This window comes from Malaclemys terrapin, chromosome 5 (genome assembly GCF_027887155.1).
Source record: "Malaclemys terrapin pileata isolate rMalTer1 chromosome 5, rMalTer1.hap1, whole genome shotgun sequence".
In the NCBI taxonomy this organism is placed as follows: domain Eukaryota; kingdom Metazoa; phylum Chordata; order Testudines; family Emydidae; genus Malaclemys; species Malaclemys terrapin.
In genome coordinates this window covers 25,763,435-25,786,145 of record NC_071509.1, presented here as the reverse complement: position 1 = coordinate 25,786,145, position 22,711 = coordinate 25,763,435, and the positions used below count along the sequence as shown (strand labels likewise).

At 40.2% G+C, this 22,711-nt stretch overlaps 1 protein-coding gene across 5 annotated transcripts in view; it reads right to left on the bottom strand.

Annotated features, from left to right (window-relative positions):
• JAKMIP1 (janus kinase and microtubule interacting protein 1) overlaps positions 1–22,711 on the bottom strand; it is a 250,316-nt gene that overhangs the window by 32,279 nt on the left and 195,326 nt on the right. For 4 of the 5 annotated variants that reach the window (XM_054031019.1, XM_054031022.1, XM_054031021.1 and 1 more), the window contains 2 exons: positions 22,537–22,599; positions 20,270–20,632 (listed from right to left, as the gene is read on the bottom strand). In XM_054031019.1, the coding sequence (XP_053886994.1) occupies positions 20,459–20,632; positions 22,537–22,599 (237 nt within the window). In that variant the 3' untranslated portion in view covers positions 20,270–20,458. Of the gene's footprint in view, positions 1–3,636; positions 3,841–5,491; positions 5,570–9,166; positions 9,236–14,295; positions 14,362–15,172; positions 15,227–17,277; positions 17,380–20,269; positions 20,633–22,536; positions 22,600–22,711 lie in introns of those variants that run through there. The other variant, XM_054031023.1, reaches the window with a different exon arrangement.

Genomic DNA, 22,711 nt, shown 5'->3' with positions numbered 1-22,711 from the left:
TTAGTGACTCTTGCCAAGACCACCTGAATTATGTGGGGATTGTATAGCAAAGGCTTAAAGACACCAATGTCACTGGTAAGGTCTCCAAAAGCAAGATGGGGAGTGCAGAGGTATCTTATTTAGGGCTCATGGGGGTTTGTTCACCCTGATCCTTTAAAAGTAGAAGCTATTCAGAATTGGTGTGGCCTGCAAACCAAGAAGCAGACCCTATCCTTTATTGGTCCGGCCAACCATTACCGGAGAATTGTAAAGGGTTTAATGATATGGTAGCACTCATAACAGAGCTTATAAAAAAGAGGAAGCCAGACCAGGCGGTATGGACCCAGGCCTGTGAGAAAAGCTTCTAGGACATAAAAGATGCTTTGTCTAAAGAGCCAGTTTTAGCCAGCCCTGATTTCAGCAAACCCTTTGTGCTGTGCACTCATGCTTCTAACATTGGGGTGGGGGACAAGAGGCATCCTGTTGCCTTCTTGAGTACAAAACTGACCTCCCACCCCCACCCCACTGAACAAACTATGCTGTCATCGAGTGTGATTGCTATGCCATTGTTTGGGCTGTTAAGCAACTTAAGCTTTATTTGTATAATTTAAAAAAATGATGTTTTAACAGACTAGCTCACTGTAACCATATTAGTTGGGAGTAAAGAGACCAATTCCAGATGGTTACTCTGGAGCCTAGAGTAGAACATGGAGCTCTGCAAGAGTATAACATGGAAATAATCCATATCCAGGGGAAAGAAAATGTAGTGGCAGATGCCTTCTCAAAAATAGGGGGTGGGGCCTTGAGGTGTATTCAGGAGTGTTGGTGACACTCCTTCCAGCACCTGTTTGGTGTTAGGAGTGACACGCTAGCAGACCGGGTTGTCGCTCATTCCACGGCACCTGGGCCTCATTGAACACGGACAAATGTATAGCTGGAAACCAGTTTGGCTCGCCTGTGTTAGTATTGTTAAAATAGATGTTAAGTTGAAAAGAATGTGTTTAATATTTAGACTTTATGAAATGCCTGTAGGATGCTGCATGTATTAATCTTACATATAATATCTGTATCCCATGTGATAAGATAATATTTAAGAGTTTGCTTTTTAACTATAAAAATGTTTGCTAAGGGTATGTCTACACCCAGCCGCTAGTTCGGCGGCTGGCAATCGAAGTTCTGGGTTCGACTTATCGCGTCTTGTCTGGACGCGATAAGTCGGACCCGGAAGTGCTCGCCGTCGACTGCGGTACTCCAGCTAGACGAGAGGAGTACCGCGGAGTCGACGGGGGAGCCTGCCTGCCGCGTGTGGACTGAGGTAAGTTCGAACTAAGGTACTTCGAACTTCAGCTACGTTATTCATGTAGCTGAAGTTGCGTACCTTAGTTCGATTTGGGGGTTTAGTGTAGACCAAGCCTAAGACTGTAAACCCCCATGATCAGGAGAGAAGCATTACCAAGTGTGAAATACTAGTTTACCACAAAAGGTGTCATCTCCTCCTCAACAAAAGAAGACCTATAGACACCAGACAAAGCATTGAGGAACATCAGTGGCTAAAAGACTTTGTTGATTGCTTCCCCCACATTTTGAAGAGGGTACGTGCACGAGCCCTCATCCCATCACAGCTTGAACACTGGGGGTAGGGAATACATATCCCTGCTAAGGAGAAATTACCATCATTGCTCTGCTTGGCATTCAGAAAGGGCAATATTTCAAAGCATAAGCAAGGGATCCTCAAGCTGCTTAGTTAGAGTTAGCCTTAAAGGACATATAGAGTGTGCATATATAGCAGCTACTATCACCTTTTGGAAACTAAACTTGTAACTCATTTGTGTGTGTATGTTTACCTGCTTTAACCTTATAAATAACTCTTATCTCTTTTTCTTAGTTAGTAAATCTTTAGTTGTCATTATAGGACTGACTACAACCATTGTCTTTGCTTTGAGATCTGAGGAACAATTGATGTGGGGTAAGTGACTGGTCCTTTGGGACTCGGAGTAACCTGAATATTGTTAGGATTTTTGGTGTAAGGGACCATCTATCTCAAAGGCAGGCTTGCCTAGGTGGCAAGATAGACCGGAGTGCCCAAGGGGACTGTCTGTGACTCCATGTTAAGACTGCTCTAGTGCTTGAGGAGAAGCCCCGGACTGCCGCCGAGTATTCCAATCGGGCCCCTCGGGTCATAAAGCTGGCCCTACTCCTATTCTCACCTTCCCCAGTTGGTTCTGTTGGTCTGCCTTGCTGCTCAGCTCCCTTGGCCTCCATTCTGTCCACTACCTCTCCCACAGATCATGGCTGAAAATGCCCTACCCAGCTTTAGGCTCCCACAGGCAGAATCTGCAAGAATTGTTTCAGAACCATCAGGCTCATGATTGTCTCCACAACCAATGGGTGATGAGGTTCCACTACCACTGGGCCACTACACATGGACATATTCCTCATGGAAATGGCTCAGTCTGGAACAGGTGAGGATATGCCTCGAGTCAGTTCCAGTCTGTCTAAAAGGGTAGCTTTTATCTCCGGATCTGAGCTTGTCACTCAAGGCTTGGTATACTACCTGGGCCTCTCCTGTCAGAAATAGTGCCACACTGGCCATCCAAGTTGACTCCTTCCAGCTGGCAGCACTGGCCACTCACTCAAAGGTGCAGAGGAAGGCCTCAGGGTCATCTTCTGAGCCCAACTTCACCTACCATGGCCAGGGCAACCTTAGCTGCCCTCTCTAGGACCAGCAAGACTCCCTGGAGCCCATTTCTCCAGGTGCTTCAGGAACTGTTTTTGTTGACCCTGCTGGCTGTTGTGATGCCAAAAGGTGGATGTCTCCTCCCATCCTATCCTACTAAAAGAGCAAGGGGGGAATCCACCAGACAAACCCTGCTAGCCATCACTTCTGCCACTGTTCTTTCTGTAACTGCTTTCCTGTTCTCCTCCACTTTTTCTTATGCTGCCTCATCTTCCTCTCAGTTCCAGAAGCTGTCTTCCTGCCCACATCCTCCACCAGGTATAGGGCTGCTGGCCTATCTTCCCCAGCCCAGGAAGGAATAACACGACCTCCAAATCTCTTTCAGACCCTTCCTTCAGGGCACCGTTTATTAACTTAATCAAATAAAATCACAAAGTAACACAATACCAAGTTATTCCCCTGACCAATCCAGGTTGCAGGGGGTCCAGAAGCCTTTCAATCTGCATCTCTCCCTGTTCCAGGGCCAGTCACAAGAGCCAGCCTCAGCTCTCAGCTGACTAAATTCTCTCAGCCCTTTATCCACCTGATCCCGTCTCAGCTGGATTAGATAATCAAACAGGGCTGTCTGGCCACAGGGTCACTGGCCCTTAAAGGTGCAGGCCACCCTCTTACAATGTTCTATGCAGGCAGACCCCATCTGTCCGTGGAGCCCCCTTGAAGTCAGCATAGCTCTGCCCACACGGAACAATTTACAAGATGGAGGCCTTAGACTATAAGCTCTCTGGGGCAGTCCATTGTATTTTGTTTATGTATAGTGCCCATGCGGTCCCAATTCTGATTGGGGCTCCCTGGAATGACAGCAATATAAATAATAAGACTCGGAATAACTTGGCAAGGTGACAGTGACGTGGTACTCTTGTGCTGGCGATGGTGGTGACAATGGTGTAACACTGATGTGGGGGGAAGGAGTGGTGAGTTACCTGCTGTGCCTGTTGCAGCAGCTCCATGCGCTCATGCAAGATCTGGCTATCAAACTCGCGGCTCTGCCTCAGGATCTGCCTCCGCACCTTCTCCACCGCAGCTCGCAAATCCTCCCTCTGCACTTCATTCAATGACTCACTCGCCCGCCTTCCAGGGTCCTGCTGCAGAGCGTTATACAGCGTGGCTTCCAGCTCCTGGATTTTCTAATGCCAACCCAAATCACACACAAACAGGCTCACGTTTGAATACAGCAGGCAAACAAACCAACACGATGACAACAATGCTTGCAAGCCAAGCTTAACAGGGAGGAAGGACACAACTAGAGAGCAGAAAAGCAGCACTCATGTGAGCAGTGAAGAGCATTCCATATACAGTGCACATGTTCTTATGAGACTGTTTCCAGCATGGGCCTTGTGTTCTGTTCAACTGAATGATTGATTTGTTTAATTTAACCAGAGTTCACAGTATGTGTTGGGAAAGACAAAAGATTCAGCATTTTCCCACATGCCAAGTTTTTGTTCAATTCACGACAGGGCCCCACTGCCAATTCTGAGTTACAAGGTTAGTGCCAAACGAGTGTTTTCCTTCATTGCAGCTGGATTGTTAAATCAGCCCAGGGAATAAAACTGTTTACAAGGCATCAAAAAGAAGAACTGCAAGTGATATAGTAACTTGCTGCAAGTCAAGAAAAAGCCTGTCACTCATTTCTCTTTCTCTGACCCTACAGTTCTAATCTGCGGTTATTCCCGGTTTCCTACATTTTCTTTGTTCTGAATTGCCATAAGCAATTCCATATACTCGTGTCTCAAGGGGATCAAAGGTTAAAGCACAGAATCAGAAATTTCATCAAGTAAAGAAACACCTGTGTTTTCTGGTCTGTCAGGGTACTTGAGGGCTAGGGCACACCAATAGATCTTTTGTTTCTTGTTAGTTTCTAGTCAATTTTACTTTCAGTTTCTCATGCACTAACCAAATGCAGCAATATTTGGGAGGCGAACAGCACAGAATGTTAAAATCCAAACAGAAATCTATATTCACTGACTAAAATAAGACATCTTATTTCTTTTACAATTACATTTTGTATGATCATATGAAAGAAAACCATCCAGAACAACATTATTTGGATCTAAGCTATCCGGCAGCAACCCACTAAACTTCACAATACCTTTGTGAGGTAGGTAATTGTGTCCATTTTACAGATGCATAAACTAAACTGAATGGGTTGCCCAAGGTCACATAGTATAGAATGGAACCCAGGTGCCCAATCTCCCAGTTACCTCCTTTAAACACTAGATCACATTGCTTCTCTAAGAATCCTTTTCCAATTTGAAATGCCTACAATATGTAACCAATTCTTCATGCCACAATACTTCCGTTTCTTGAGGTTTTACTCCACCTAATGAAGCTGAGTGCACTAATGTGCTAATTCAGAGGACTTTATTTAAGAAGTCTATAAGAGGTTAGACTAGATAGGATGGAAAGGATAGACATCTCTGGGTTTGGAGAAGTTAATGGCAAATATTTACAAATAGCTGGAAAAATAACATTTGAAATGTTTTATAGTCATTTTCTGCATATTTTACTCATGATCACTGTGCACACTGTTAGCCTCTCTCTGGCAACCAATTCTACCACCAAAAAATGTTGCCTTTTGCACATTTTAAAATAAAATGCAATGCAAAAAACATTACAATTCCAATCATTTTAACCCATTTCCTGTTTTAAGTAACTTTTGATTTCCTAATCTAGCAGAACAAAAAAAATCATTTAAAAAAGAACCCTACGTAAATTTTTTCATCTGTATTTTGTCAAATCTGATCAAGCATGAAAATTTAATGACTGTTCTTTTCCTACCATGTAAGCCTGGTCCAGAGCTTGTTTCCTGTAGTCGAGTTCTTCCTCTAAATAACCCTTCTGTTTACTGAACAGGTCCTGAGCAATAATAAAAACAATGGAGGGTTTGTTCTTTATCCTAACTCATGAGGAATCATAAAGTTCACCATTTTTTTGTATGCAATCTCTCAGTCACTTTCACCTGAAAGCAACTGAGAACCTAAAGCCATGGGTCATATTTATTGTTAGGATATTTAGAGTATTAGATTGATTAGTATTTAAAAAACAACAACATCATATTAACTATGGGTATCTAGAAAGCACCTTTCCTTTGATGATCTCTAAAACACGGTATAAACCTTAAGGACAAGATCCTGCCTTTATCTGACAGAGGCACACACAAAGGAGGGAGAGAAGGGTGAAGCATGTCCACCATGCATATAGTACAAGAGCCATTATTTATACAAGGCAGGCCAAGAGAGGGGAGAAAATCATGTTGTTAAGTGCACTGCACTGCTCCTTTGAAAATGAGTAATATATGCCCCTCAAGGGTTTATGCTGGAGGTCTCAATCTAAGTACTAACTAGCCGAGTGTGCAGCTATGTACTTTAGTCAGCAAATTGTATTTGAATTAGGAAATGGGATGACTACTTGATGTGGAGTCCAGGACCCCTCCTTAGTGCAAGGCAGAGATTCTGCTCCACTGCTAGCATAGAACAAAAAGAGGTTCTTTATGCCCTCTGGTTTTCTGTCAGACTTGCCTGGCAGAGGGCAAACTTTGGTTCTAAACCTCACACTACCCTTATAAAGGTAGGTAACTCTAATCTGATATGGGTAAACCGAGGGCCAGAGAGGTTAAGGGACTTTGCCTACACAGTTGCAGAAGCTAGTATTAGAACTCAGGATTTCTGAATACTTTTCAATCACTAAACTCACTAACCCGCAGTAATAATATCTTACCTGTACATTGCTATACCAACTGGGCACAAGGTGTTTTACAGGCCACCTATATATTATAGATGGATCATATCCGCTGTCACTGAAATGCTGAACAGATTAGGATTCCGTGGAACTCAATATCCAAAACTGAAGCTATAGGAAGACTATGTGTCTTAGAATGAGACTCTAAATAGTTGGAACTTAACTAGTACACAGGGGCCAGGAAACTTGCTCTTGAAAAAAGTCTCTGGAGCTTTTAGTGAGCACAAGTACACACCATAATCAGGCTGGAAAATACTAGCTTTATATCATTCTTTTTGTGGTGATGGTGCCCATAAACATATAGTCCAGAAAGCGGAAAGGCAATTTGGTCAGACTTACCATTTATAGTCATTTTTATTTAAAGATAAACTTTTGTGTTTCCTCAACATATGGAACAAAAAGCAGCTTAAATATAAATCCATGTACCTTCTGATAAAGGCCTTTTAGCTTTCGTTAAAAATACAAAATGGGCTAGTGTGTGTATGCGTATAACAAAAGGCTTTTAAAAACAGAAAGCTTTGCCATTCTGGATCATCTATTTTAGTAGCAGAACCACTCCAAAACATAGAATGGTATCACTAACAGAAATTATTGGCCTATGTCAATAGTAAGAAAACATGTTCAGATTGACTCTGGGTCTTGTTTGCATTTACTGGGCCAAATTTTGCTTTCAAATGCAATGCCCAATAATGTCCGTGGGAATTGTGCACATAAGCATAGGGACACAATTTGGTAATTAGTCATCAGTAATTAGTAATAAAACAAAATTCCCATTTGAAATGTTATTTGGCTTAAAATAAAACTGCTCAGCCCAGTAATCTGACAGTCTGAAGAGTCAGTAAGCATAAGAACTAATTATAATATATATTGTTCCTTGTTATTGGAAGTACCCCAGTTGTTGGAACAAGCCATTGTTTTTTACATTGGCAGCATAGAAGTCAAATATGGGAGACTAGAACAAGGTTCCATGCCATTTTCATTCTGATATAATCCATAAACAAACTGTAATGTTTAATGTTTTAAAACTTTATTAAACACTGGAGTTCTTTCAATGATCCATGAACCAATATAAAAGCAGAATGGGAACTTATTTCAGTCTTGGATGCTGAATGTTCATACGGCAATGACACAATTATTGTTAATTATTTTTTCTATTACAGCAGCACCTAGAGGGGCAAGATCCAGGCCCCACTGTGTGCTGTACAAACATACAATAAGAGACAGTCACTGCCCTAAAGAGCTTGCAAGTTAAATAGACAGGAGAAAGGGTGATAAGGGAAACAGGCACAGGGAGGGGAAGTGACTTGCTCAAAGGTACACAGCAGGTCAGTGGCAGAGCTAGGAACAAGTCCCAGTCTAGTGCCCTAGTCACGGTACCACACGGACTCGCAGGTGATATCACCATCATTTAAGCAGGGTGGCCACTACCAGCAATAGGAGTCAGAAATTGTAATGAGGATGGGATTTTCAGAAGCACTCAGCATTGGCCTAACTCTACTCCCAAAGGAAGCAGCTAGGCCAATACTGAGCGCTTCTGAAAATCTCACCATAAAATAAATTTTCATATTCGTTACACAATTTATGCCGGGCAAGATGTGACTATTGCTTTTGAGACTGACAGATTGCTGAGCTGAGCAAATACATACAGTTCCTTGGTGCGTAAATACTCAGAAGCTTGAAGTGAACATGAATTACAGATACCACAGATTGCAAATGAAAACATGTATATGTCAAGTTAGAGAGACACGACATATTTGTTCTAATTTACTTTGTAAAACAATCTAGTGTTTTCCATTTCCCCCCTAAAAATATGTTATTTTTTTACATTTTCCAACTCAGAGTTACAAATACAGTAATTCTTGGTGTAATACAGATAAAAGGGCCCACACCTTGTATTACACGATTATTGGTATCACGCCCCATTCACAAAGGCAGTGCACCAAACAATGAGCCAGAAAAGCCAAATTCTAATCTTGGCACTGACAGCCAAAGGCAAGAAAGTCACTTCACCCATCACCATCAGCCTCTGTCTCGCTTTCTGTAAGATGGGGATAATGTTGTTTATGTATTTACTAGGAAAATGTATGGCAAGGTTTAATCTGTATTTGTACATCAATTGGAAGATGAAAAGTGCTACATGCATGATAAATCAACAAAATTAAACATTCATTCAGAAAATCTTCATACAACATACAGCAAAAGGAGAGCTTAGTAACATATCAAATTTGTAGTGAAAGACTTAATTGCACTTTGGAATTCATCCATCCTTGAGAGGGAAGAGAGGTTAAGACAAAAAAGCGGAAGCAGGAAGAGGACTTCATTAGTTGAAATTACACACCATAGGCCAAATTAATCTCTGGTGCAATTCTACTGAAATTTAACTCCAAGACTCCAAAGAACCTGCTGTTGCCAAACAAAATAATATACATAGAAAGCACACAGACAGGTTTCATACCATTTGCTTATTATACCCGTTCATGTGGTATATTGTAGGTACAGCCATGCTTCAGTCTCAGTTTAATTACTTTTTTCTCTACACATCAATGGCATTAGCTATTAAACAGAGTTTTATAAAACTATTCCTGACAGCACCATGCAGTCATCCCCACTACAAAGAAAACAGCAACAACTTAACACGTCATCGTGTTTACAGATTTCTCTCTGAAATGGAGTTCTAGCTGAGCAAGTGACTTTTTAAAAATGATCATTTCTTACCTTTTCATTCTCCAGGTCCATCATCTTCTGTGTCAGTGCAGCTTCTGTTCCCTCTATTTGTTTTAGCCACTATATGAACACGGCAGGAACAAGAGGAATAGAAAAAGATGAGAATACAGCATCATTTGGAAGAGCATCATTGAAAGTGATGTAAGTTAATTTGTTGAGGAGAGTGCCAATTGTATGCTTCACCCATCCCCACCCCCATTAACTGTTCAGCTTTTTCAAATTACAGAAATGAGGAGGAGGGAACTGGGAAGACTAATTATGAGTGGAGGCTGATCCTTCCCCCTCTAAAGGCCTAGGTTCAAATGTGACTGGGGTCAAGAAAGCAAAATTAGTTGATGGTTTCATCCTTGCTGCTCCCCAGGCCCATTTGTCCACATCACAAGCCCACCATATGGTGTCAGGGCCCAACCTTGCAATCCTTTCTTATGGTAACTTAAACCAGTGGGGAATCCATCCTTTATTTGGCACAATTCACAGCATTTGTTGGGAGCAAGCTCATTACTAGAACAAGAGAGGCTTTGAAGGTGAACAGGGGCGTGTGCAAGAATTAAAATTTGACCGCTTTTGGAGGGCACGTTCTGTGCCCCTACCGCAGCCCTGGGACCAGAAGAGCTTGCTCTCCTCACTGCAGGCCCGGGGCCGGAGGAGTTCTGTGTCCCCTGTGTCCCTGTTTGCCCCCGCCCCTCTTGGGCACTGCCCTGGAAATGAAGATTAAGATGGGTAGGGAGAACTGTGTGAAGAAATTCATGCAGTGGCTACCATCCGATCAATCTCTTATTATTATGCTTTAAAAAATGTGACCAAATGAAAAGAAGAATGGTCGTTGCATTCCAACTGTAAGACGATACATAGAGGAAACTACAGTTTTATGCCTTGAATATTAATGATAGCTAAGAGTATGCTAACATTCAGCTTTATGGGTTGTCAGGATGGATGGGAATTCTCATTCTTGTTCATGGTTTTATTTTATTTAATTTCTTCATTGGATTACAGGACTCCCTTTCAACACAGTCTGGCCAGTTCCCACTGAAGTCAGTAGGAGCTTCACCATTGACTTTAGCAGGAGCAAGGTTGGGCACTTAATATTCTAAGTGGAAAAACTTTGGGGAGAGTGATGAATCTTTGTTAACTTTTGTTTAAATAGCTGATATGTGATGTGTTTTAGGGGTCTACTGATATTTAAGGACAGATGTTGGGCCAATAAAACATATTACCTCACCTACCTCTGTCCTATATATACACACATACAGACACACTAAAATGTCATATGTTTTTAAATAGCTGATAGTCATTTCTTTCCTCACTACCTGGTAAGTCCTAACTACAGGATTCTGCATTTTCCTGCTAGCACCTGAGATCAGTAACACTTAAGCATTCACCATGCTGCACCTTTGACCTTAATTAACAGCATCAGAACAATAGGCAGCATCTTGCCTATTTAAGCATTAAACCCCATATTCAGCAGCACTTTTTCAGTTCACTTTAAAGCCCCTTAACAGGGAGGCCCAGAACTCTTAATTCTTCATTTGCGGTGTTTGCCTAATTAATGTGGTAAGGAAGGAGTCAATGGACTGAATGGTTGGATTTGGTAATTAGAGCAACTCAAATGACCTACACTTGTGACAGGATCAGAAGGAAACTGTTTCTACAATAAAGAGGAGGGGGGAAAATCTGATTTCTGATTTAAACGGCTCTGTGATTGAAATCCAAGATATCTGTGATTGTAATATGCTTCCCACAGATATATTTTAACATGCAGAAACTCCAGTGAATTACTGCTGCCTCCATGTATTAGGAGGATTTTCTAGTGCAGGGATGAGCAAACTACGGCCCAGGGGCCGCATCCGGCCCTCCAGACGTTTTAATCCGGCCCTCAAGCTTCCGCTGGGAAGCGAGATCTGGGGCTTGCCCCACTCTGCGCAGCTCCCGGAAGCAGCAGCATGTCCCCCCTCTGGCTCCTATGCGTAGGGGCAGCCAGGGGGTTCCGCACGCTGCCCCCACCCAAACAATACCCCCACAGCTCCCATTGGCTGGGAGCTGCAGGAGCAGTGCCTGCAGACATGGCAGCACACAGAGCCGCCTGGCCACGCCTCCGTGTAGGAGCCAGAGCGGGGACATGCCGCTGATTCTGGGAGCTGCTTGGGATAAGCGCCACATTGAGCCTGCACCCCTGACCCCCTCCCATACCCCGCACCCCTGCCCCAGCCCTGATCGTTCTCGTGCCCTCCGAACCCCTCGGTCCCAGCCCAGAGCCCCCTCCTGCACCCTGAACTCCTCATTTCTGGCCCCACCCCAGAGCCCGCACCCCCAGCTGGAGCCCTCACCCCTTCCCGCACACCAACCCTCAATTTTGTGAGCATTCATGGCCCACCATACAATTTCCATACCCAGATGTGGCCCTCGAGCCAAAAAGTTTGCCCACCCCGGTCTAATAGATAGGATATGGAGCGACCTGGGTTCAATTTAATCTGCCTCGTGCCTCAGTTCCCCATCAGTAAAATGGGGCTAATACTTCCCTGCCTCACAGGTGTGCTATGTAGATTAATTCATTACTGAATTTTAGTCATTGCTTGATTGTGAGGCACTCAGACTACAGTGGTGTAAAAGTACATAGATAGACTCTCATGTTAAAATCAGACAACCTGTATGTTAGTTAGACGGACAGAATCAAACACTCCTCCTTTTTGAACAAGCTGATTAAACAGTAAGACTACCATAGAAGTCCTCCTCTGGTCAGCGGAGGACTGACAGAAGTACTGTCAATAGGAATAGTTCCTATGAAGTAACCAAAACTAGATTTTTTGCAGGGGACGTGTAAAAGATACCTGCTATTTTCAGAACTTTGAAGCCCCTTTTGTAATTTCTTTTTCTATTGTTATAAAGGATTTCCCATATTGACAAACTCCCAGTTTATTCTTAGAGGCAGGATTGCTGTGATTGGACACTAATGGAAATAACCTGCAAGAGGTCACTAAGCTTCTATATGAGAGGGCGAACTTGCATGACCCTTATTCTCTCAAATAGTCCCATTAATTTCAGTGACACTATGGTTAATATGAACCAGCTTAAGTGAGGACTGCACAGTCCAGCCCTTAATGCTTGTGTAATTTTGCTTTTCTTTTTGTCTACTGATCTAGCCATTTACCGTTGATTTTTCTCATTAGAGTTTAAGCTCTATGATTGTCTGTTGTAACACAGCGACAGCTACAACATTTGTAATGATTTATTCAGTTTTAATAAATATAATAATAATAATATATGGAGATATACCTATCTCCTAGAATTGGAAGGGACCCTGAAAGGTCATCGAGTCCAGCTCCCTGCCTTCACTAGCAGGACCAAGTACTGATTTTGCCCCAGATCCCCAAGTGGCCCCCTCAAGGATTGAACTCACAACCCTGGGTTTAACAGGCCAATGCTCAAATCATTGAGCTATTTGTTTACACGAATGACTTGGTTGAATCATTAATCAATTAATCTGAATGGTGGAGCTTTCATGCTAGACTTCCATTCTGAAGTTCAGAAATGGACCTGTGCAGGTCTAGATATAAACCTATCAATGGCAGACTTATTGGGATGGGGCAATATAGCAGTCTTTTCAGTAGAAAGGAAATGACTTCCTTCCTAGCCAATTTAAATTGAATTATTACTGGGTCATTACTACGTTCACTCTACTAATGATCTAAGTGGAGAGCAAGTTCTAAAGTCACATGGAAGCGGGTGACTTGTCTAATTTATCTGTCCTGTGGAAAATATTTTTGGTCATATCCTATTACAACGTTGAACCAGTGAATATCATATTTACTAAAAGAAAGTTATTCCCTCTTGGATCTCTTCCTTCTTCTTTCACTTGTAAGTATGAGGAGATCATAATAATCTGTTCTGTTTGATCACAGATCTGTTACTGAATGACATGGACAATTATGACACGAGAAGGAAAAGGCAGCAGGATAAAGAGTGAGTGAGTGAGTGAGTGTGTGTGTGTGTTTGTTTTAGATCGATCATACCAGTGATTCTCAGCTTGAGAACTAAAACTATTATTTGAATTATAAACAGTTTGTTATATTACATTTCAGTTGTCTGATGGCTTACAACTGGTTTTTAAGACTATGGGGAATTGGAGTTGCTATTTTCCAAGACCAATTGACTGTTTATATTTTTATGCTAGTGAAGACTGCCAGGCATACTAGTCGGGAGATAAATATTCTTTAGTAAGGACTTTAGAAACCTCTCCACTTAATACACAGCGGCACAAACCAGCTGCACTGTACTAGCTCAGTGAAGTCCCAGGAGAGGACCAAACCCTAACAACAGAAATACTGAATCATGTTTTCATAATTCTATCTTCCCCATGTGGCACAAGAAGGGAGATAAGAGATGAATGCAATTTTCAAAAGTGCTTGAACTGTGTGATCCAAGAAGTAAAACATCATGCAAGTTAAGGTTATAATGAATTTCTCACTAACACACTGTTAGGTAAAGGAAAGAGTGGGAAGTTAAAGGGCAGTATGTCTTTTTAGACCACTTGACAGACACAAATTTGTGGCTGCATAATGGAAAGATATTGAGGCTAATTTTTCAAAAACTAGCAGCCTATGTTCTCACAAAATAATGCACAGGTGGCACACGAAAGGAGCCTGTGAAGTGCTGAGAACTTTCTTTTTCTACGGACTTCCATCGTAGAGGCTGGTATTGAGCTCATTCCAGGAGGTTTTCAGAACCTTGGAGAAGTGGGCCCAGAGCAGGTCTTCATCGTAACCCTGCAAAGCACTGACAACCTCCAGTGATGTGCTGAGCACTCTCAATTCCTCAAAAGGTCACTGGGAATTGAGGTTTATTCCCAGATTAGGCTTCCTTTATCAAAAAGTATTTTACAGCTTTGTTTTAATGGCAACGTCTCTGGAGGAAGTTTTCATTTTTAAAATTATATTTTAAATGTTTGAATGTATGTTCGGGCCCTCCACAAGTACAATCCCCATAAAGCCGTGGGTTATGATGCCTCCATGCTCACATCCATGTTAATTTAACAGAAAGGCCATGCATCACTGACAAATCATCCTTCCAGTTCCAGGATGGTATGCTCAGTGTTTATGCAAACAAAAATCTTTACTGAAATCTACCTTTTCACAGAGGGAAAGTACAGTCCCAGCTTGGATTATTGCAACCTGTTCTTCATTTCTCAAATTCTAAAATACAAAAAAGGTGCAACTGTATTTCACATTGGACTGTAAATCCATTCTTCAAAACTAGTGAGATCGATTTTGATTTTATTGTATGTATCACAGAGTATTGGCTCTCTTTATTTTTAAAAAAACAAGCACAGAAAATATCCAGTGATTACAAATAATAAAGCTAAAGTAAATGAATACAGAGCATGATCTAGGGTGGACTCAATCCAATGATTTTTTTTTTAAATGGGAAAAATATCAATTAATTGGACTGCCGTTCTAATGAAAAAAATCTTGCACTGAAGCCAAGGGAGCATTGAAGAATTAGACCTGTTATTGAACAAAGCAACATAGAGTGCTTTGAAAGTGTTTTTGGATCTCACTGCATAGAATAGAATCTAGAACCAACCCTCAAACTTTGTGGATCAGACTCAAGTTATGGTCAAATCTTTCCTGTCTAAGGTATTTCTAGGACACCCTTTGTTGTAGAATCTAAACTTCTGGGTTACTATTTCAGGGAATCAATATAGAAAAATGAGTTAACTTATTTCCTACTCTTAATTTTGTTCTAACCTTTATTATACCAGGTCTTGTGCATTCCCTGTGCCACAACTTTTAGTGCCACTCACCAGTGACCCACATCTGTCCTGAAAAACACAGATGTGACTCCCATTGAAGTCGATTCCCATTGAAGGGATTGCATCTATGCTGGCAAAAATGGATCCTAACATTTGGTATTGTATATGCAAATATAGTCATAAAAAGTCCCTTAATGCACATTTGCTGGCATGCCATTCCATGGGAATAATTGAAATAAAGAAATTGTTACCCCATTATCTCCAAGGATATCAAGCTTCTTCATAAGTTCAGAAATATTCACATCCTGGAAAATATTTTTAACATTCATTGTTCATAAAGGAGAAAACACATCATTAGCTACTAATTTTTTACATGGCCTTTATGCATCTTTGCATGCAAGAAGACTCCAAAAGCTGAATGTTAGTTTTGCATCACAATGACACAAATGCTATTGTTATGTTTACAGTGGATCAAATAGTACTCTCAGTTATATCCAGCAACCTGGGTATAAACGAGGACAGAATATGTCTTAGCACATTTAGATTTATCAACTCACTGAAATGTTGAAATTGGGTAACAGGCTTAGAAAAAGACCTGGTTTGAGGAGAAAAAAAGTGCAGCAGATTGGGCTATTGACGTTTGTGGGACTAGTGTGTGGCTAACGAGAGCATGAATTGGCCCATAAAGTAACTAATAACTAATGATCTTTAAATTTAATTTGTTTTAACACAATAACAGGGTCACATATCGGACTTCTAGTGGCAGGAGTAATGTAAGTGACTGTCCCACTACCCTTACTCATTATTACAGAAGCCACCAAAAGAAGTGTGACTTTGATCCTTATTGAGGCCCATTGATTACCTTTGAAACCCCACATGTAGCTAGTTTTCTCTGTACAAAAAACCAAAACCTACTTCCTCTCTTCCTTCCTACACTCCCAACGACACACAAAAGAAGAAACAAAAGAAACCTTCCTTATTAGATACCCAGTCTTGTTCATTGAAATCAATAGGAAAACTTCCTCTGATACAACAGGAGCAGTAATGAACCCTGAATGCCCAAATCTTTACGGAGTTGAGAACCCTCAACTCCCATTGATGTCCGGGGGAGCTAATAGTGCTCTACTGTCAAGCACTTTGCAGGACTGTGTTTTACACAACTATTTTCACTACTTATAGTATATAAAAATGCTGCTTTGTATCTGTATATTGTGCAATCACATTGAGAGGACAACATTGAACCCCAAATTTTGTGCCACATTAGCTACTCTTGCCTCAAACTTACAAAATGCATAGGTGTTGATTATTTATTTTATTATATGCTCATCTTGGACCTGATCTGAAGTGAACATAAAGTCAAATCAAACATGCAAAGTCTACTAGGACCGTTGCACCAGTCAGAGTGACCATGGTTGATGACATCTCACCAGGCATCGTGTAGTGAAGTTCCCAGATCTGGATCGATCCTGCAAATGCATGGATCTCAGGGATAGTGCCACAGGCAACACCAGGAAGGAAGGCCAGATTGTGGTGAGATGGTGACATTTTGCACATAGTTAAGCTACTTTTTGCTTAGGACTGGACACTCTCAGCACATATAGGAATACCTCTAGCTGCTCTAGTCTGCCTGTAAATAGGGCCAGGTTTCTGACCCATATAGCAGTATAGGTAGTACACAGGTTTGATAGATCCTGAACTTTGTCTCAGCGCAAAGATTTTTTGTGTGTCCATAAGCAAGAAATAGACTTTATTCAGGAGGCGGCGAGATCAATGGGAAAAGGTCCCATTGAGTTGAATGGACTTTGGATCACGTTCCTTACGCTCCAAGGCTCTGATTCAGCAAAAAACCATAAACACATTACTTCAATAGGACTTACACAGGTGCTTAAGTGCTTTGCTGAATTCAGTCCTCCTGAATACATTATAGGGATCGTAACCGATGATGGAAAAGGTGCCACTTTTCTGACTGCAACTGTACATTCAGTATTGAATAAATGTGGAGCCATATGACAAATCAACTAATATCATACAATTATGTTCTTCCCTGCCGTATATTTTTTACAGTTTAGCTCAAGCTACTTCTACATAGCTCAAGTGACTGGCCTTCATTTCCTTTGGAGGAAGAATACTTGACAGTCTAGGAGACCTCTTTCCCCTGCCATTCATCCTAAACCCGCCTTTTCTCAGAACTTGATCATATCTTTGTCTTTGCAGAAGAAAAATGTTTCTTACATCTGAATCACTGCTGTACTTTCTAAGGTAACCGTGATTTAAAGTGTTCATATGAGTACAGGGGTGTCTCTGATAATGCTCCTGGTTAGTCAACCATCGCAAGAGCTAATGAAGCCACATCTACCTTTATTCCTTCCTGTTGACAGAACAGTTGAAGTGCACTTCCATTGTTTTCAGGGAAGGTGGTTATATGGAGGTTAAATGCCGGTGACCTTCGTTCTCTCTCCTGAGGAAAGATTTCGTTTAAAAAACAATATATGTGATTATACAATAATGTCAGTTTCTCTCAGACTACCCCAAGTTATTCAAGACAAACCTAAATTTACTGATATTAAGAAATCCATAGATCCCTATTTGCAGTCAAAGCACAAAGTTTTAATGCTCTTCAGTGTCCTTTAAGGTTTTGTTGCAATTTGAGCACTAAAGTCCTGATTTGACAATAGGATCATGCACGCAGAGCCTCTGCAACATTGCTCTACATGGATACACGGGTCCACTTTTATGAATCCAATTGTAGGGATGAGTGACTTAGACATTCCTCTAAAGTATTTCATGTTAGGTGGAATCTTTTATTTAATCTATTGCTTTCATGAGCAAATAATGACTATTGTGAAGAGGCTACAGAACAAAATATCAAACAGTGTCAAATCATATTATGACCTTGAGGAGACTGTGTCTATTCTGAAATGACATGCATTTTTGTTCTGAAAACTTTCAGTAATAAAGCTAAGTGTTAACCACAGTAAACTAGCAATGAAGTTAGCTAAACCTTACAGTTCAGCATTTTAATTCCTCAAGCCCAGCAATTCACTACTCGCCCCAGTTTTGCAGAATACATTCTACTTTCCGTTTACCATTTTCTGTGCCAAGAAGAAATCCTTTCACGTATACTCTCTCTAAAATTATAAATTTAAAATATATTCAGCACATTTCACACACGTCTTCAAAATACAGATCCATTATTTCAGTGGAATAGCTGTATTCCTACTTTCAGCAAATGAGGGTCTTTTGTTAAATTTCGATGTGCTTGTGAAAGTGGCTGGATTGAAAGATCTGGAAGCCGAAGCTCTAGGCCTTATTCTAAATAAGAGTAACTGTGCTGAAACCAGTGGAATTACATTGGTGTAAATGAGATTAAAATCACCCCGCATCTCCTATTCACACAAGAGAGGTAGCATGGGCAGACATGCTTCCCCATAACTCCCTGCAGAAGAGCTTTGGCTCTGTTCTGCAGAGAGAAGTAGTAGTGAAGGGACAGTTCGGTTTCCATGCCCATTCCGTCCACTGTTTGGCTTCCAAAACTACAAATGAGGGAAATTTTGTTAGTTGATTTGTGATATGGACACTTTTCCTTTGGGGAAAGGGCTGTAACCACGGTGTCATTTCACACGTCACCAAAGGATAACGAGTTGGTTAATGAATTTGAAGCTGTAACCAAGAGGTGAAAGGCTGTTTCACATGACCTTTCTTCCCATGTACTGTCTCCTAAAAAGTTTTTTTTTCTACTTATTAGTCCAATTTATAAATAGAGCCATGCCAGTAAGTGAGCTTGATGATATAACACATATACCGAAGCAGGAATTCGATCCTGAATTGACCTAATTTAAAATGAAATCTAAGTTTAATCTTTTGGCACATTAAACTTGTCAGTATTTGCCTGGGCTAAATGATAGACAATTGATCCTGTTTTCTAATCCACCCTAATTTTCATCTGAAAAAATTTAGTTTATCATCATGCATGAAAATACTTTCACCAACAGCTGCATAATTTTGCTAAAGCAATCACTCTGTAATTTTTGTGCCTATGCACTTGTCCACCAGTGAGAGATTTCTTTTGCATGCTTTATTTGCAATTTCATGAAAATCCTTCAGTTGTTATTCAGTAAATAGGTACTCAACAAGGAGAATAAACACATTGTACTGTGGTACAGTTCAGTTTTCATTTGATTCTTTAGTTAAATGTAGGACGTTCTTATGCTAAACATGCTTTGAAGAGTTTATTTTTAAAGATGTAATATGCACCAGGTTACTTTTACCAAAAATACGTAACTTTTGGAAAACTGGTTGCTAAATTAGCTGCCAATTTTACCTAACTTGTTCTGTATTTTAATTTAAAGTTGCTTAATAAAATATACAGAATACAAGTTACTTTGCATTTTTAATTTTCCAGAATGACTAGTCAGACACTAATCTCTCAAAATGCATAATCTGTATTACATGCTATGGACATCAGACTATACAGATGGTAAAATAAAATGGTAACATAAAAGATTTTAAGAAGAGTCAAAGATTAAAAGCAGAATGACCACATAGCATGATGAAAATAAGATTTTCATCTTCACCATGGAGGTTATACATGCCAAGGATTTTGGTGAAATGAACCGGATGAAGAAAATTATGGAACAGTAACACAGTGTTTTGTAGAGTTTATTCTAAAATGTAAATGGTGTTAAAATGTTGATGGCCTTTTCAAACTGGATATGCTGTTATCAGTTAATGTGACAGTGTGACAATTCATCACACCCATATTGTGGCAAAAGTTTAGCATACCATTCCCTATGGTCCCATCTGCGAGGTGATGAGCACCATCCGTTCCCATGGAAATTATAGGCCCTATGTTAGAACTACTTTAATAAATAGCCTACTATTCCATTTACTCAAAGGAAAGTATTTGTGAAAGAAGCTTGCTCTGAAGAACACATTACTTTCACTTGCACAAGTTATATTTGTGCCTCACACTTATAATTTGCAGTTCTGGTTGTAAGATTTGACTTTCTGACATTTTTGAATGTCTCATCCACGTTCTATATCAGCAGAGAAGAGACTTCAGGTAAGTAAAATTCTTTTAAAAATGTGCTAAGAAAATGTGCTCTTTTAAGTTTGTTTTATTTATATTAGTGCTGTCAATTTGAAAATCAGCTTAATTAAAAACAATTACAGGTTGATGTGATGGAGGTGTCAGATCCTCAGATTTCCTTGCATGCAAGATGTGAGAAGATGTGTTAATTGAAACAATGCCAACCAACCAAGTCTGTAGAATGCATACCAAGTGATTTCACATGCAGGAAAGGTGTAGTTATGGGAATGAAATAAATAAAAAAGGCAAAATATTGCAAAACAAAATATTTTATTAGGTGCAAAACAAACTATATGCAGTATATATTAGCTATTTTACATCTTCGTAAAAATTAGTGAGCATTCTCTCCAAAACATATTAAGGCAGTGGTATTCATTTTCAGAATTCAAACTTACAGCATTTAAAAAAAACCTACAATATTTCCACCTTACACATGCACCAGTGAACTTTACATGAATTTCAACTTGGGTTCAAACACAATTTCTGCTCCATTTGAGAGTTTACAACTGAGAGAATCTCTTACTTCAAGTTCGAGCACTCTGAATTCTAACAGCTCATTCTGGTCTTTTGCATCCTGCATCTCGTTCTTCAGCAGATTCTCTTCCAGCTCCATTTTGTAAATCTAAGATATAATAAAATATCATAACACTAAGCTATGGAAAAAGCTGTGTATTCAGTTAACTTAGATTCTCGACACTTACAAGAAGAAATTAAATCCTCAGCAAAGAACCCCTTATTAAAATAGTAGCAAGAGTTAAACTGTAAGTAAAAAAACTCGGGGACCAAAATTCCTTACCAACTTCCAAATCCAGGAAACATATATACATGTTCTTTACTTTATGCATCTTAGTATCACCATTAGAGTGGATTTGATTGCTCATGTGCATAAAGTTAAGCACATAAGTGAATGTTTATAAGATCAGGGCCTAAGGCAAAACTTTCACTGACTTCAAGGAAGGACCACATGGTTGGATGGCTGGGCCCCAAGTCTTGGGAATGAAGAAGGAGCATCACATTAGGAAGCACTTTACTGGCTCATGAATAGAGACAAATTGCTCACTGAGAGTGGATAATGATTATCCTTGCCTGGAGCTTTCCTGAGACAAGTCTACATAAAGCCATTTTGGAAGCAGATATCAGAAATTGTGTATAGACTGCAACTAAAGGGAAAAAAATGAATGATGAACTTACTTTTAACAACTCACTCAATAACACTGGGTTAGAAGTGACGAGTATTTAAACTCAAGCGTCTGTTCATATTTACTTTGCACCACTTTTTAACGTCATAGTACTTGCACTTAGTTCTTTAAGTCTTCAAAAAGCTTCCCAACACTAACTAAATAACATTCACAACACCCCTATGAGGTTGGCAGGCAAGTATTTACAGCCTCCATTTTACAGATGGAGCAACTGAGCACAGAAAGATTACATAATTCGCCGAAAGCCATGCAGCAAATTGAGAGCCATTGTTACAATTCTGGACTTCCTGGCTCTCAGTGATGTGCTCAGGGCAAAAAGTATAATGTTGCTTTCCTATGGCCTCCTCTTGGGAGGTGCTGCATGCTCTCAACCCCTTACAGGATCAGGTACTTAACTTTTTACAGTCAAATCAGATTTCCTCTCAGGCCTAATGATAATTCTCAAATGTTGTGCTTTGAGGCTGTAGGCTATTTAAACAACAGCAAAATGGAATATCACAAGTGCATTACAGAACCTTTTCCTGAGTCCAACCAAAAGCATTCTTATTATTGTCTGACCTCTTTATTTATATGAAAACAAGGAGGTGTATGACAGCTAATATAGCATATGACAGTGCTTATAACATCAATAAAAGTGTCTGAATAAAGTATAATTCTAGCTGTAGTTCTTTAGTCGTGGATCTTTCTTTGGCTCTCTTATTTCTATTGAATTAATAATTTTAACTCACTAATTAAGAGGCCTCATTCTCTGAGGTACTGAGTGCCCTCAACTCTCTCACTAAAGTCCATGGAGGGTATTCAGCACCTTGAAGAAGTCACTCAGCATCTCAAGCCCTAAATGGCAATTTTCTATTCTTTAAAACATCAAATAATACAATTTAACGTGATCAATATTGCTTGAAATACTTGGTTCTGCATTTTTAAAATCAAATTGAAACAAGTGATCCTATTAAATAGAGAACAAATTAAGTGGTACCGACCATAATCTGAGATTTTTCTCCAATTCTGCTATACTTTTTTTTGTTGTTGTTGTTTTGGCAAAGCCCAGCTACCATTCCTTTATTATTATTGCTTTACATTTATATTGTGGTGGAAATTCAACCTGATTGCACCTCACTGAGCTAGAGAATTTACAAACATATATTTCATAATAGCCCTTTCCCCCCTAAAGTGCTATAGAATTGTGAGCGCTTTGATCTCAGGCTCTCAATGTAACACTTTTTGGACAGGAAAAAAAAGTTAATTTTACCTTAACACTTCAACACTTAGCACATCAGTTTCCTTTGAAGAGTAGAGATTAGATGAGAGCTAGATTCTGAACACATACCTTTTCTAACAACTCCTGGTTTGTTCTGATAAGGAACTGCTTTTCTTCTATCCATTTGGAATCCTGTGGGAGAAATGTAAAAAAACAACACCACCTATTTTTTCAACAAAGAACTCAGTACAGTAATAAGAATTACACCTCTACCTCAATAGAACGCTGTCCTCGGGAGCCAAAA